At 32.3% G+C, this 18,012-nt stretch overlaps 1 protein-coding gene across 1 annotated transcript in view; it reads left to right on the forward strand.

Moving 5' to 3' along the window:
- Positions 1-1,945: 1,945 nt before the first annotated feature.
- Positions 1,946-18,012, forward strand: part of LOC127710214 (cGMP-dependent protein kinase 1-like) — a 122,292-nt gene continuing 106,225 nt past the window's right edge. Inside the window, exon 1 of the mRNA XM_052215975.1 lies at positions 1,946-2,536. Coding sequence (XP_052071935.1) covers positions 2,184-2,536 — 353 coding nt within the window. The 5' untranslated portion in view covers positions 1,946-2,183. The remainder of the gene's footprint in view (positions 2,537-18,012) is intronic.

An 18,012-nucleotide genomic window follows, 5' to 3' on the forward strand; every position in this document is an offset into this window, starting at 1 on the left:
TGTTTAATATCTCTAAAACTGTAGTATAGTAAATCTTATCAGGGAAAATGTATGGAAAGCCAACGATTCCTTATAGGAGTTATTGCCTTTTAATCTTGATTTTGATGACCTTTTGGCGCTTATTGAAATAAATATGAATAAACAAGCAAATAAAGAACAACAAATCATTTTTTATTTGTATTATTAATATTTTGATGACTGCTTAAGGGAGAACTACTTGCTTTGAATATTTTGTATTTTACGCTAATATCAAATAATCAATATGTCATTTTTTTCCACAGATGTGCGATTTTGAGCCTGACATATTGTGTAAACACTTGTTTAATGTTGACAACCTTTTGTTTACTTCAAAATGTATATGTCTTTTGGTGCTTTTTGTCATTGTTGCTATTCCATGTGGTATACTTCCCCGAAATCACAAACAATGTTGGTTGATCGTTCACACAATTGCAACTTGAGTTAGACTTTAGTTAAGTCTGATGTTACACGGAAAGAATCTCTTGTTATGCACAACAAAATCCCCATAAAATTCCAATGTCATATCATGTGACTGGTATCAAGGCAATGAACATGAAAATATATACCAGTAGTAGTGTGATGGACAAAATGTGGGATACAACCCCGAATATTTATCGTCTGAGCTTCTGTAACGGATGTCGTTGTATTTGACAAATACCAATGAACTCCGGATTACCTTGAACTGCAAATACTTCTTTTAACCTTTAAATGTGTAGGAGTAAAGGGCCAAGTAAACAGAACAGCAAAAACTATAACTGTTATGAATTGTAAAAAAATATTAAAAAATCACATCCTTTCTACAATTAGGGCATTGAGTCTGACGGATTCTCTCAAATATATTTTTTCTATATTCAAAATTCTATAATAATTTCAGTCTTCTAAATTCTATAATTAAAACCGGATTTTGGCAGTATCAATCCTGGTTTTGCGGGTAATAATTCTTGTGTCGTTTTCTTAGTCAGCAGGAGGCCTATGAAGAGGTCAATTTTTTTTTCACTGGTAGTCTAAAACTTTCTGGCCAGAGTATCGACTTTGAAGAACTTACTTATCGGATTTATTGTTAATTTGTTGATGATACTTTAAATATTTTTCCACCGCACTTTTATTGCCGATTGTCATTGTGTGTATAATATCAGATAATTCAGTTCTTTTAAAGAATGTATACTGTTAATATATCATTTTTGTTATGTGGACGAGTATGGTAACCATGTTTTCTTCTTATTTCCTAACGTAAGCATTTATAAGACTGAACTTTCTTCTCGTATAATGTATATTTCATAACCCAGCCTCCCCTTTTGTAATCACATAATAGTACTACTTCGTCTGACTGTAATTATTCTTATAAAATATGAGAATTTTGCGCAGATTGTGACTTGAAAACAAGCACGCAGGCCTATATGCTAGTTATTATATTTTTGAAAATAGATCAACTTAAACTTCATTTTGGCTAAGTATTAAAGCATCCCATCATTTGTGTTTGTACTTTTACTTCAAAGACCATCCTTTACGTTGATTTCCGTTGATAAAGATATAAACAATTAAAAGTAAATTAAATTGAAAACGATTTTAAATCCCGTTAACATTGTAACAATTCTTTGAAATACACAATCTAAGGGGAACGTTTTCATAAAAGGGAAATGTGCGTGGAAAAGGAATTTTAATAATATTTTCGTTGTTGCACAGAAATTAAGTAACTTGGAGAATATTTATCAAACACTGCTCTAAATGATCTCTTGATCACTATGATTAACTTCGATTTGACAGCAGTCGAAAACTAATTTCTTTTCCTGAACTTTAAGTGATGTTGGATTTAAGAAGATTTAAAAGTTTTCGTGTAATTAAATGGTTATTTATGTACAATACGCCACAGGTAAATTAAATTTGTCCAAAAAGAATGAAAGACAAGCCAAATTCGATTTACACTACCTGCCCTTGGTTGTAATCTTCAGGTCATGTGACATATGGTCGTACAAAAAAAATATCGGTGTACATTACAATGTTGTAATCAGCTGTGCGTTCTCTGTACTCTGGGAATCTATTATCGTTGTCTGTTTCAACTTAAACTCGTATCTTTTTGTTTGTGTATTATTATGTGAATGATAGATAAATGGTGTGAAGGAAGTTAATAAGAGTGATTATTCTTTTCGTGTGCATTTTATAGTAAAATGAGTTTCAAATTGAATTCAGTAAGAGCCGGCTCTATGAGTCCGCCAAGAGTCGGTAGAAGCTCTGATCTGGATAATAATAATCGTAAAATGACCACCGTGCATGATTTACAAATTCTGATTAAAGGAAAGGATGAAAAAATTATGGAATTACAAAAACAACTGTCCGAAAAGGACGAACAACTTCAAGAACTTCGCAGTCAGTTGGATAAATATCAAAGTGTATTTGGTCAAACTTTTAAGCAAGCTACAAAAGGACCTAGGAAGCAAAGGGCCCAGGGTATATCAGCTGAACCTCAAATGGTACAGAATCTAGTCAATCAAGTGTTCAAGAAGCACTCAAAATGTACAAGGTAGGTATAGACGAGACTTAACATTAATAGACAAAGATAAGACACCGCAGTACAAACTGTAGTCCTTCTTCCAAAAAAGTTTGTAATCATTTAAAAAGTGCGTATAGTCCCTTGTTCATTGTTTAAATTATTAAATTGTTTATTATTGTTAAAATGATTACTAACACGTAACTCGTGATGATTAACCAGTCACCCTCTTCAAATTGTATCGACAGGCTATGTGTAAACAACGGAAAATTATTCTTTTCTTCCTACCACTTCTTAACGTATAAACACATAGTTTGTTAATTCGTACATAAATGAAGTGTATAGAAAAAACCACTTTGGTGTATTTACTCTTGTCAAGTATAAGAAACAAAATTACCAGACACTTTAGTAGTTGTAATACCTTGAATTAAGGCAAAGCAGAATTCGTCTGAGAAAAATGTAAACATTATAAAGTCCAAGTCAGAACGAACTGGTATAGATACAAAACTTAGACGATATACATGTTTAATGTGTCAAAGCGAAGCCTGGGGGTATACCATTAAAACATCACAATGACGGTTTTGTTTTGGCAATGTGTGTATAAAATACAACTCTCTGATGTAATTAAAAAGACGAATTGTTTTTTTTTTTTTTTACATAAATGTACTTTTATTTTTTTTCAAACAATGACTTCTTTTCAAACGATCAGAATTGCATAGTGACTGGCCTGTACCCTATCAACCTTGTTAGTAGTAAAGATAGTCAGTCCTTCGTCGTTTGTAATGAGACAACACACATTTTATCTGTCAACTTTTATTAAGAATATACAAAAATTATTTAATCAATTTTAACATTACGGTAATGTTTCACACTGTCAGGTTTCGGTGGTCGATTAAATTGTAATTTATTTACAACAAAATTGATTTGAACACGAATTTGATGAAAGGAACAAAACCAAACCAGGAATACAGCATATGTATCAGTTCACATTCATCAATCATTCTTTTGTGAATGAATTAAATATTTCATAAACAATATTGAAGAATTTTGAAATTGATGTATTTTACGTCGTATTTCGGTTGTAGAATTTATGATTAATTGCATGATTTTATAATAAATGATATTTCATTTATAAATGCATTACACGTAGTTGAGATTAATCAATATTTTTACAAATTTACAGTTGTAAAATGTATTGAAACAGAAATGTAGTTTAAAATATATATATGCAAGAAATAATTACAACAATAGTTTTATTTGTTTGTAGACTCTGCAGGGTTTTAAAACTGCAGCAGTTTGTGTTTACAGGACAAAAAACAAAATTTGAAAAAACTTTGAAACAATCTATACGTTTAAATAGTTCTATGCAAGACTGAGGTTCATTTGATTGACATGTACTGGTCAGTTAATATACGACAAATGTAACAGTTCACAAGCCACCAGATATTGACAAAAACACATGTATCATACAGTTATTTATTGCTAGGTGGGCGATTATTTTTTCTTTGGCTAAGGCACTCGGATATTTTACAATTATTTCCTGTAAATTGTGGGGCAGAATATTCATTTTCATCCTGTCTTGGTCGCCCGAAAGTCTACATAGGTTTTGAATACTTCCAACTTACACAAAACGATACTTTACCATCATTCAGGCTTGCTTCGGAATTATTGGTCATTTTTTTGTTGGTTTTATGGGAGAAATTAGAAAGGCTTTATAAATTCATGGCTTATCTGTCTTATAGTGAGAAAACTGGTCCAGTTTTAGTACATATATGCATCATGCACTTGAGTTAAAATTTTACAATACAATACAATACAATTTATTTACAACTTAGGCACACGTATGGTGCTACAAGAGGATAACAATTATACATTAACAATTACATATATACTTATACATTTACAAGCAAGACACACAATAAATAAATAAGTGATATCATACAATAAAACTGAAATATACCATATTTGGTTGATTTGTTTGCAAAATTCTTAATTGCAACGTGGATATGAAGTTATTGTAACATGCTATGAATTATGAGAATTATGAAAATAATTTTTCAATATGTCTTAGAAACATGCACACTTTTGTTAGCACTGGCACGTTACAGTGTGCTAATAGACCAGTAAATTTCAATTGGGAAGGATTTTTTGTGTAATATGTAGGTATATACCTTTCTCTTAAAGACATAATTTGTTCATTGGAACATACAAAAAAATAATGATATTCGTCACCAATTGTATTTGAATCGCAGTGACAACATATACGATTTTCTCTTGGTGTATTTTTCCACCGACCAACTTCGATAGGGATTTTGATATTTGAACATCTAAATTTACTGTAGATGTATCGATCTGCCACTTTAAGATTGAGTAAATATGGCTCTACACAAAACATTGTTTTGTATGAAGCATAAAACACACCTCTAGATGAGTTTGTCATATCAGTAGATAGACTCTGTCCGAATTGGTCAACCAATCTCTGTTTTATTTCTTTTTTAATATTCGAAATTTTGATACCACCCTGTGCATTCCAGACAAAAGAAAATCCTGTATCATCAAAAATTTGTTTCAGGGAAGCTAACCATTTAAATGAGTATTGGCCTGAGTTATGTAAGTTATACATTAACTGATACAATATCCCAGATAATTTGTTACTACCGCTTTGCACTAGCCTTGACCAAAAGCATAGTAATTTAGTTTTGATATTAATTTTTAATGGAAATCTGCCAGTTTCCCCATAGACCATATAATTTGGTGTTGTTGATCTAACATTCAAGACTCTTTTTAGGAAACTTAAGTGCACCTTTTCAATCATGTCAACATTTTCATGACCCCAAATTGCCGACCCATAAAGTAAAATTGGAGCGACCATACAATCAAATAGTCGAAACTGCAGATCTGAAGGGATGTTTACATTTCTTAACTTATAGTATAATGCATACAGTGCTTTTTGTGATTGTTCAACAAGTTTTTTCTTTGATAAATTAAAATTACAATTGTATCTTATTAATAATCCCAGGTAATTATAACTGTCGGTGAGCTGTAACTCCTCGCCCCTTAGCATGAATCTCATATTTCTTTAAGTACCACTGATAACTGCCAATGATTAACCGTTACATCGCGGCCTTTTTCAGGGGCAAACCAGGATTTTGAAAGGGGATAAAAAAAAATAATAAAAAGTATTTGCTTCTGCATAACCAAATAACGGGGACACTAAATTCGCCCCTATATAAAAAAACTTTGCTTTTTATGTCTTATACAAGACTTCCAATACTGTTCCAAATTGACTTTTTATTATTAATTAGCTATTAAGATCTTTTAAATCCATTTCAAGCATTAAACTTGTATTTATTTTTCTTTAATACCTTTTATCCTCAATCTTCTTCTGACATAACATAATTGTAACACTAGGTGATTTAAGGTCAAAAGATAAAATAGTCATCAAGGATGTAATACTATGTTAATTTCTGTTTGACAAAGATTTATATCAGTAGCCCCCTGGCCACATTTTTATTATCACGTGACCTTTGTAATTTCTTCCAAAAAAGGCTATTCGGATACATTGTTCATTGGCAAGTGGTTAAGCATCTACTTCAAGAGCGCGTAGATTTTCCTTAAGTCTCTACTTAAAAGAAAGTGTAGATTTTCGAGAAAGCATGTATACCGTGGGAAACTCAGTGACATTCAGGTCGAGCCGTTTCCGTCCTTATCCGAATAAGGTCAAGGTTTGCTTAAATATGTATACATATATAGGTCACAAAATTGACCACAAGTCGTAAATACGAAATATTACAGTAACTGTGCCGTGACCAGAGTATTAAAGACACCATTATTGTACTGAGACCATTTGTTTTACTGTCAGACACACTTTGCCTTTATTCCCACCAGTAAAAACGAGAGAGAGAGGGAGATTTATAAGCTAGGTCTAACAATAGCACAGTCGTCTGTATAACAGGGTATCACAAGTCGTATAAATGGAGCTATTGTGCTCAGATGAATTGCGTGCAACCGCAGTAATTGAAAACAAACCCAAAGTCTTTAACCTTTTGATATGAAATCATGACTAACACTCTAATATCGGTGACTGGACCTCATAGAAGTTCGTGTTTTACTACATTTGTAGGAACTATAACGACTGTCCTTAATTCAAGTGAAATCCCTTAAGCGTAATATGCATGACATGTACCATTAACAAGTCAGACTTGTGACCTCGAGCCTGCGACTGTTATTCGCAAAACTGATTATTGCTTCCCTCTAGGTCGCACGTGTATGTATATTTAATTTTTGAATGTTTTGGAGTTTTACTGTGATATATGTCACTTTTGTAATAAACACATCATCTCTTAACAATTTATGAACAAATATTTTGATTGTAATGTTTAAACTGATTGTGATTCAAGATGTTAGGACTGATTAAGCTTTAAGAAACCATTTAAAACCTTAACACTGGATAGTATTGAGGATAATGATAATCAAACAAGATTGTTAAGTTTACAGGAAATGTGGTTGTTTGTTTATATCAAACACTTGTCAATGAAAGCGACTACATGTATATACAAAAACAATTTATAAATATTTTCTTTTGAATGTAGAATGGTTTAGCGTCCAGCTTGGTGATGTGTATGGTTTCGTCCAAATCTTGCAGCAAGCAAAGCGTTATTCTAATCAAATCTAAAGTTATACAAAATAAAAACAGTTTATAATATATGAGATACGATCCGTTCCTGTTCAGATTACTAAGGTGCAACACGATATTTTTAGAGTCAATAATTGAAAGAATGTGTGGTTCACTATGTAATATTTCAAGAACTTTTCAATGAGTCAATAATCTGTAAAAGGTCAACTTTAAAGATAAGGGAATTTTTATTTCTTAATAATATTCATATCTGTTTTGGAAATAAAGTTTACCGTCAAAATGAGTGATTTATAGTCCTACGGATGCAATCGTCCCTAGTCAGACTCGTGACACTGTACTTAGTATATTTATCATCCCTTTTCTGAAAAATACAAATTTTGTTTTTCTCGAAAATTCCCCTCTTTAGTTTCATTGGATAAACTCAGTTTAAAATTGTTTGCGTAATACATATAACTGTATGATAAAAATTTGAATTAAATTTGACAATAGTGGTAGCATTAGGTTTTTTTTTTAATTTCAAGGACTCTCAAGGGCTTTCAAGCACCTGCTTTGACATCCAATTGCTTTCAAATCCTTAAATATTCTGCTTTTATTTAAACAAAATATGTATCGTAGATTTCAATTACCTTTGCAAACTACGATGCAAAGGTACTTGCAATGTTGGTACATTTTTTTCTGATTATATGCAAGCAAAATATCTGAATAGTTACCATTCCTTTGCTATTTCTACATCAGATATTTTGAATAGTCAATTCGCTATTGAAATAAACAAAACATCAAGTGTGGTTGATGTATGACTATTAAGATTTTCGACTCTATGATAATTACCTATCAATTTGGGTTAAAAGTCATATGGTAAAAATGGCCGATTGATTGTATATTGGTTGTTTAATGTGCAGTGGCAAATATTACGTCATATTCAGGACGAAACGTTAAATGCATGGTAATGTAGTATACGGAAATCGACTGATAGGATGGCGAAAAAAACTTTGACACCCACTATTTGCATTGGGTGAGGATCAGGTAATCTGATACTAAAGTGTCACCGATTAAGACTGACCGTCCGTAAATGCATGTACAAAAGTAGAGTAATTTCATGTACCATCATTCCATGGTCAAATTTATGTGCTGGTGAAAAGGTGACCTTGTTCTCTCTTTCGAACATTGAGAGATTTACACTCTTCAGTTTCCAGACAAAAAAAAACCTGGTTTTACGTCAGACTCCTACAAGAAAAACTGGGGTTACGTCAGACTCCTAAAGGAAAAACTTTTACAAAATTGACACTATATGTTTTTGAGTTAATGGTAGACTTTTCACAAACATACAATTGTTTCCAACCATTTGAACGTCATATTCTAAATCGTTTAGTTGTCATTATCAGTTAAATTACATGGTCGGAAATATACAAAGAGGTAGCAATTCATTCTTTCTTTTCTGAGTGCTTACAAGTATCTTGATAAACTGAATACAAGAATCATTTCAAGTGTTCAGTAAATAGAAATTTAAAGCTATATCTGTTAAATTGTTAAAATAAACATTTAGAAAATGACTCTTCTGTGGTGTATTTCTGATACCGGAGTAAATAAAACTTCATGAAACTACTAATTATCTTGGATTATTTGATAAAATTCCTTTATCATAGAGTGGTATTAAGTCTGTGGTCTATTTAATTATGTATAATACCTGAAGAATATAGTTACTGATAAGTTTTGAGAAGCAATTCTAAACTTGTAGTACGTTTTACATGTATTTGTAAATTCCCTTTGTATTTAAGGCTATGCCATACTTTTAATATATATTTTACTAGATTTAATTCACAAAAAGACAGTTTAACTTTATATAAGACAAGTTTCATCCCCTGCAGGTATATGTTCATATATTTATGGGATCAATGAAAAGGCTTAGTTCAAATCGTGCAGTGCTAACCACATCAGCTAAATGTGCTGGCTCATATGGAAGGTATAAATACACAGCCTCGTCTATTGTAAAACTTAATTTGCACGAACTTCCATAGTTTAGAATTATTTTAATTTGTATTACGTTCAAGATTTTATTAATGAAATCAGCTGTCTTGTTGTCCTTGTCCTGTTTTCAAGCCAAATTTAGTGCACTCGCCTTTCTTGTATTCTTCGATACTTTTTTTTTAGATTTCTTAAATGTTGGTTCTGTTTATGCCTTTAATTTGATTTTCCATCCGGGAATAAATACCTAATTTCAGGTAATTACTTATGTATCTATAAGGTGATACATATATGCTTTACTTTTATGATATGGGATATCTATATTTTTTGGGAAACATAATGCATAAATTGTTTTTAGGGATAAATATGGTCACATTGGAAAGATGATATATAATACTCGATTGCATATAGTATTTGGCAAATCGTTTTTAAATAAGGCATCAGAAGTACCAGGCTAAAGTGTACCAGGCTAAAGTGTATCATGTGTACCAAACCTTTGCCAATTAATTGTATTAACCACAATACCTGGTTGTTGGGCGACAATAACATAAATTTCTCAGTAAATATAATATAATTAATGGCTGAAGACTATATCTGCCTAATATGAACATTAATATGTATGTGTATCTATTATTTATCTTGAATTATGGGTAACGCATACTGAACTTCGTTCGCTATCCAATTAATATGTAAATTAACATGTACAAGTACTGCAGCATATCAGCATAGATACGTTTAAAGACACCGAAGAAAATTTAGGTCAACTTCAAATTTCCACTGCAAAGTTGTTTACGATTGAATTTTCCTTTTACTTTTTTTTATGCCCAGGCCGCGGCGGAGGGGGCTTTAAGTTTTGCTCTTGTCCGTCTGTACTTTCGTACGTCCCAAAATTATTTTCCGTTCTCTAACCGTTTAGTTTTCCTCAACCCAATGTTATGAAACTGATACCGACAATGCTTATTACCGCCAAACAAGGATCAATTTTGAATATGGACTTTTATAAATATATAAATGGAAAAAATTGCAGTTTCCACACTCTAACTTTACTTTGCCACAACCAAATTGAATTAGTACATTGACTCATGCATTATTACAAGCGGAGGCGTCTGTGTCCCATGTACACATTCTTCTTTTATTTAATAGTTTAAATAAAATGTATCTCTATTGTTATTTGTTGCACTCGATACGCAGAACCTTCATCCTTAAGGTGCAGCCATAGATAAATAATCATCCTTAGCCTATTTTTAAAATGGTATACAGTATCATCTCATTATCCATTTAATAAATAGACGACATCTATAACCGTCCGACCACTCTGTTGAGTAAATGTCAATGAGACAGAAACCCGACGGCCTTTAATCTGCTCATAAGTAATGCTACATAAATGTACTTTCTACACAGGTGTACATTACACATACAGTGTAATTAATGTAAATTCTAAGTAAGTGTACATCCTATATAAATATACATTTTGTTCTCTATGACTTTGCTAAATAAACAATGCTATTCTATTCATACTAATATAAAAATGAGGAGATGTGGTATGATTGTCAATGAGACAACTATCTAGCAGAGTAAAAATGAAGTGGTAATAAGCAATTATAGACCACCGTATGGCCTTCAACAATTAGAAAAACCCATACCGTATAGTCGGCCATAAAAGGTCCCGATATAAAAATGTGAAACAATTCAAACGAGAAACCTAACAGCCGAATTTACAACAAAACAATTTACAAAAAACAAATATGACAGATACGAACCAACGACAACTACTGTACAGCAGGATCTTGAATTGGGACAGACACGAACCAACGACAACTACTGTACAGCAGGATCTTGAGTTGGGACAGACACGAACCAACGACATCTACTGTACAGCAGGATCTTGAGTTGGGACAGAAACGAACTAACGACAACTACTGTACAGCAGGATCTTGAGTTGGGACAGACACGAACCAACGACATCTACTGTACAGCAGGATCTTGAGTTGGGACAGACACGAACTAACGACATCTACTGTACAGCAGGATCTTGAGTTGGGACAGACACTACTAAGCTTGCCATAACGTGTTTATTTTCACTTTCGGTGGTAAACTGTTGAAATTCACATATTGTCGTAAAAAGCAACACAATAAAAGTAATTTGTCTATATTCTCTAATTGGAAGTCAATTGGTTGGTTTGGTGTTTTATGAAAACAGATAAGTTGGTTGGTTTTGTGTTCTATGCTAACCGACATTATGGTTGATTTGGTATTCTATTCGAACCAATAATTTGGTTAGTGTGGTGTTCCATGTGAACAGATAATTTGGTTGGTTTTGTGTTCTATGCGAACAGATATTTGGTTGATTTGGTGTTCAATGAGAACCAATGATTTTGTTGGTTTGGTGTCCTATGCGAACTGACAAAGTGATATAAGTCTCAACTATGAATATCGATCAACCGTTCTATCATGATCAGATCGCAATAAACACTAATTTATAGGTATGCATTTACACTTTAACGATTTCTCGGTTTGCACTCTTAATTTATCGCTATGTGTAAAGCATGGAATCTGAAACACACATGCTTTAGTAGTTTGGCTGATCTTAAGATTTATACGTATTAACAAACTCTGCTTCTTTCAAAACTATAACCGCGGTGGTATCTTAAATATTCGTGTTGGTAGATTCTCTATTCGATATTAAACAAACATATCAACTACTTATTTTATAATAAAGATATCCACGAGTGTAATATTGATAAATGATATGTGATCTGAAATATTTTTTATCTAGTTACATGGGGTGCAAAATACCGTTGTTATGAAATTAAAATTGAAAATTGATGATCTTACTTTTATTTGACGTATACAATATATTTAGTTTCAAAGAGTTCATGTCTTAGATATAAACCTTATCAAAGATGTAATGAGGGATATGCTTTGAGGGATGGGGACGGAGTGACAGTCACGCTAATTTTTCTCCAAAGAGGTCGAGAGGTCGTAATTAAAACTATGTGTTTTGTTGTATTTACATGTTACAAGACAAGCACATTTTATAAATCAACATAAATCTAACCTACAGAAAGTATAGCATGACTATGAATATCAATTTCTACTATTATCATTAATATTTGGTTTATGAAATGTTCATGTTCTTGTTTGAAAATTAAGATGACCTCATGTTTTTTTCAGTAGGTGGATCTACACACATAAAAGTATTGAGTTACATTTGTAAACAAACAACCAAAATCTGTATAATTTTTATTTGTTTTTCAAACTGGATGCTTATTGTCTGCAAAAAATAAGGGGGTCGGATTCGAATAGTTTGCGTCCAAACTTGAAAATAGGTGAAAACAACATTTTCATATTTTTATCTTTCTCCTTTCTGGTTCAACATCATACAAATAAGTGATTTTACATGAATAAAATAAACTCAAAATTATAAAAGTTAAAACAGAAGCGAAATATTTCTGTCTTTACATTTTATTGTTCATGTATGGTGTTTCACCTTTTATATTAAGTGGTTGGATTTTTTAACATTTTTTAAAAAAAAGTTTACGATAAAGGAATATGTTTGATCAGACATTGACACGTTGCCACAGTTATTATTGACCTAAAATAACAAATTCTAGGAATACTCAGTTTCTTGGGGAAAGGTTCCGCTAAATTTTAGTAGTATTTCCTGTGTTTTACATATGATACTAATGTACCACTTGTAAAATATTTCATTGAAAAGGAGCGACTGTGTGATGCAATTAAAATCACTAAACATGTGAATAAATATAATCTGTTTAAACGGAACAAATAAATCGAAATTAAATTACACAGAACTTGTGTAATGATTGATAAACACTTTATCTTCTTATTTGGTTTGTTTAATTTATACAGTTTATTTACAAATCTTTGTTAAAAACATTAAGTATATTTGCAAATACTCGCTACAGTTGCCTGTCTGTAGCTATAAGTATATTTACAAATACTCGCCAAAGTTGCTTGTTTGTAGCAATAATTATATTTACAAATCCTTGTTAAAGTTGCCTGTCTGCATCGTTAGGTACGGTTCCAATCTTTGTTAAATTTGCATGACTGCACTGTTAGGTATATTAACAAATCCTTGTTAAAGTTGCCTGCCTATAGCATAAGGTTTATAAATAAATCTTTGTTAAAGTTTCCTGACTGTAGCATAAGATATATTTACAAATCCTTATTAAAGTTGCCTGTCTATTGCATTGGGTATATTTACAAATCCTTGTTAAAGTTGCCTGTCTATTACATTGGGTATATTTACAAATCCTTGTTAAAGTTGCCTGCCTGTAGCATAAGGTATTTCAACAAATCTTTGTTAAAGTTTCAAATGTGCCTGTCTGTACCAATAATGTATATCAACACATCCTTGTTAAAGTTGCCTGTCTGTAGCATTAGATATATTAACACATCCTTGTTAAAGTTGCCTGTCTGTAGCATAAGATATATTAACACATCCTTGTTAAAGTTGCCTGTCTGTAGCATAAGATATATTAACACATCCTTGTTAAAGTTGCCTGTCTGCAGCATAATATATATTAACACATCCTTGTTAAAGTTGCCTGTCTGCAGCATAAGATATATTAACACATCCTTGTTAAAGTTGCCTATCTGTAGCATAAGGTTTATAAATAAATCATTGTTAAAGTTTCCTGACTGTAGGATAAGGTATATCAACAAATCTTTGTTAAAGTTTCAAATGTGCCTGTCTGTACCAATAAGTATATTTACACATCCTTGTTAAAGTTGACCGTCTGTAGCATAATGTATATCAACACATCCTTGTTAAAGGTGCCTGTCTGTAGCATAATGTATATCAACACATCCTTGTTAAAGGTGCCTGTCTGTAGCATAAGGTATATTAGCACATCCTTGTTAAAGTTGCCTGTCTGTAGCATTAGATACATTAACAAATCCTTATAAAAGGTTCCTGTCTGTAGCATAAGGTATATTTACAAATCCTTGTTAAAGTCGCCTGTCTGTAGCATATTATATATTTGCAAATTACTTATTAAAGGTGTCTGTCTGTATAAGGTATACATGTATTTACAAACCCTTTTCAAATGTGCCTGTCTTTACCAATAAATATATTTACAAATCCTTATTAAAGGTGCCTGTCTGTATAAGGTATATTAACAAATCCTTGTTAAAGTTGCCTGTCTGTAGCATAAAGTATATTTACAAATCCTTTTCAAATGTGCCTGTCTGTACCAAAAAGTATATTTACAAATCCATATTAAAGGTGCCTGTCTGTAGCATTAGGTATATTTACAAATCCTTTATAAAGTTGCCTGTCTGCATGTAGCATAATCTATACGATTAGCAATTTTTCTATTTGTATGTTTGACCTTCTCTGTTATAATTTTTACCAACTCACGAAGCCTTGCAACAAAACTGCATGACTCGGGCCAATTGGCTGGCCGATATTTCGAATTCTTTAACACCGTACAGGATCTTAATCGCGCTGAGTGCAGACAAACTGTGAATTTATTTAAAAGGAAATATATAATATGTAACACTTACATCATATGCTCAACATTCACTGTGCTCTGCTGTAAAATGAATACGCACACATGTAGTGATTGTTATGTGGAAATGTAATGCAATGGTCGCAAATGTTATGTACCGCTTTATACGAATGAAAGGAGACGTTAGGAAAAGCTAAATGAGACAGCAACCAATTTTTTAAAGAAACGAGTAAAGCAAATGAACATATTTTTCCTATCACCCATAAGTGTACATACTAAGCTCTGTTTGGCGCTATCAAAATCGCCCTTATTCTCAATTGGTTGTCAAAAGCACATTTTCCTTTTCTCAGCTCGATACACCCTTTTTTCTAGTTCCTGAAAACTATCTTAATTTCAGTATTATTATGGAGGGCATCGATGGCGTTTACAGAATAGAGAAAAAGTAGAGAAAAAAAAGGCAACAAAAAAAAATGAAATATAAAGAATAGAGAAAAAAGGGCAAATAAATAAAGAATAGAGAATAATGGTAAAAAAATATAAAGAATAGAGAAAAAATACCTGAAAAATTAAAGAATAGAGAAAAATTACCTGAAAAATAAAAAAATACAGAACTGAAGGACACCCAAATGAATTCTGACCCTCATTATACGCCCTGAATATGCTTCATACCATTCATATTTGTCACTGGACGTTGGGCATAGAAAAAACTTGATAAACCCCAAAAAGTAAGTAATTTTCTTATGAACCGTTTGAAGATAAGCGTACAGCGACAGTTGAGCTGTCTCCGGTAACAAAGAAGTTTGATAAATGTACTTTCAAGACAATGTTCTTTCATCTGGATTTACCCCATATCTGTCTTTTCAAAATATTTCTAATACCAAAAGCCTAATACAGTATATAATTTAATCTTATAAGGTTCAATCGGGATATATTTATATAGGTATTTTAAGATTTCGTTTGAACTGTTTGCACCTTTTGACTATATTCAATTTTGCACATTCTATAAGTGTACTAAGCCCGACTTCTTTGATGTTGTCGGCACGAGTGCGACACGTGATCGTCTATACTGATACAAAATGAACCTTCATGAAATTAGTTCACGTTTTTTCTATCTAGAGATAAATCTAAGAGCACGATTAACAAAATTTTCCTACTGAAGGTCAGTTTATAGAGTTAGTATGTTGTCACTACAAGCAGGATATAGTAAATTTCCGATAAAAGCGCACATAAAGTATCAAATGACTTGTCATGACAAATTTAAACCGAATTCGGTACGTTTGAAACGCATTTCCGGGTGTAATCTGCATGCAACGTACAAAACTTCAAGATGTGAAAAAGGTTGGGATATAAATAAAAAGGACTAATATCAGTGAAAAAGACATGTTTGTTATACTCGTGCAATGCCAAAGTATTTTGTGTCGCGCAGATAACATTATCATACAAAGACCAAAAGCACGAAAGCAGTAATGTAGACCCAGTGATGTTAAATATAGAATATAACATACTGAATTTGTTGCGTTAAAAATGTTTCTCTGAATTCAGCTGCAACATGCATGCAATCTGAGAAGATTCACATAACATGGTTTAATCCTTCACAATGTTCATGTGACTATCATAGTTAAACCCTGCAAGGTGTTCATGTGTCATACTTAACTCTGCCACATATGCATGTGTTTGTCTCAAGTCATGCACGAACCTAAACAGTGGTTGTATTTTTATCTCGCCTTGACGGAGTCAAAAAGCGAGACATAGGTATGTTGTTCCCGGCGTCGGCGGCGGCGGCGACCGCGTCAACAATGTATTAGTTTGTGATTAGGTCTAGTTTATGGTGAACCACTAGTGGTAGGTCAATGATATTTGGTATGCAGTTGTATTAGCATTGGCACATCTCATTACCATGGAGATTATTTGGCCCCACACCCTCAGTCGTGGTCTATTGACTTTGAAACTTTGCTTAGTTTACATGTATTAGTTTGTGATTAGGTCTGTTTATGGGGAACCACTAGTGGTAGGTCAATGATATTTGGTATGCAGTTGTATAAGCCTTTGGCACATCTCATTTCCATTGAGATTATTTGGCCCCGCCCCCTCAGTCATGGTCAATTGACTTTGAAACTTTTGCTTAGTTTACATGTATTAGTTTGTGATAGGTCAGTTTAAGATGAACCACTACTTGTGTTAAGTCAATGATATTTATTATGCAAATGTATTGGCATTTGCGAGTTACATTTCCATGGAGATTATATAACCTCACACCCTCATTATGATTCATTGACTTTGAAACTTTTACATAGTTTACAAGTAAATGTTTGTGTTTAGGTTTGTTTAAAGGGAACGACTTATGAGATTTCAGTGGTATTTGGTATGCAGTTGTATTATCATTGGCACATCTCATTTATCCATGGAGATTGTTTAGCCCTGTACCTTCAGTCATGGTTCCTTGGATTTTAATATTTCCATAACTTACATATTAAAGTATTGCTATTTTAATTTCGACATTTTCATTATCAAAATAACAATAGGCGAGACATATCTCTGTGTTAACAGTTTATGTTATATTTCAATGATTTTTGTTACTTAGGAAATTTGGGATTGATGATACATGTTTCTTAGGTTCTGTAAAATTCATTAAGGCTCTATGCGAATATCTGCGTGGGATATTGTACAATTGACCATTGTTGAAAACCGTATGTCGACTTCTTGATGTCTTTTGGTATTTTTGTGTCGATTGGTTGCTGTCTCCGGTTTTTTGTTGTGTCAATGGGTTACTGTCTCATAAAAGTTTACCCAAATTTTCCTTTTTTCACAACTGCAATAAAATTCCCCAAGGGAAACTAAAACATAATCAAGATTTTGCAAGTTGAAGTCTACCACATTATATGTTTGAGTTCATGCTTCTATATATAGAAACACTTCAGTTTCAAAGTATAGTAGGGAATGACTGTACGAGTATCACATATGCAAATGAAAAAGAATAATTAAAAGTTTATAATGACAGATTTATTAATACACGCTTTTGTTTCATCTTGAGACAAAACAACATTTATGAAATTCTTATACAATGTATTTCCGCTTGTCATCTTGAAGTCCTGTTTTAAAATGTAAATAAATACATGTTTAGTGCACGAATTACAACTTATCTCAGGAAAAAAAACACCACAATAATGTACACAATAGAAAGAAAAAGCACTGATAATGTTCGGTTCGTTATCTTTGGTATATTTTCGACTTGTAAACAGACAAAAGAAAAAGCGTGCGTTCGTGAAGCTAATGATTGTGGAGAACAATTAATACATCCAAAACATCTTTTTTCAGTTTATTTATTACAAGATGTAAATATTGCATGTGGCAAATTAATGGTTGCTAAGAACTCTTATGGAAGAAATGCTTTGATTTACAACGAGCCAATCTAAGGTCGTGAAAATATATAATATTGA

The sequence above is a fragment of the Mytilus californianus genome, unplaced genomic scaffold, assembly GCF_021869535.1.
Source record: "Mytilus californianus isolate M0D057914Y unplaced genomic scaffold, xbMytCali1.0.p SCAF_7, whole genome shotgun sequence".
Lineage (NCBI taxonomy): Eukaryota > Metazoa > Mollusca > Bivalvia > Mytilida > Mytilidae > Mytilus > Mytilus californianus.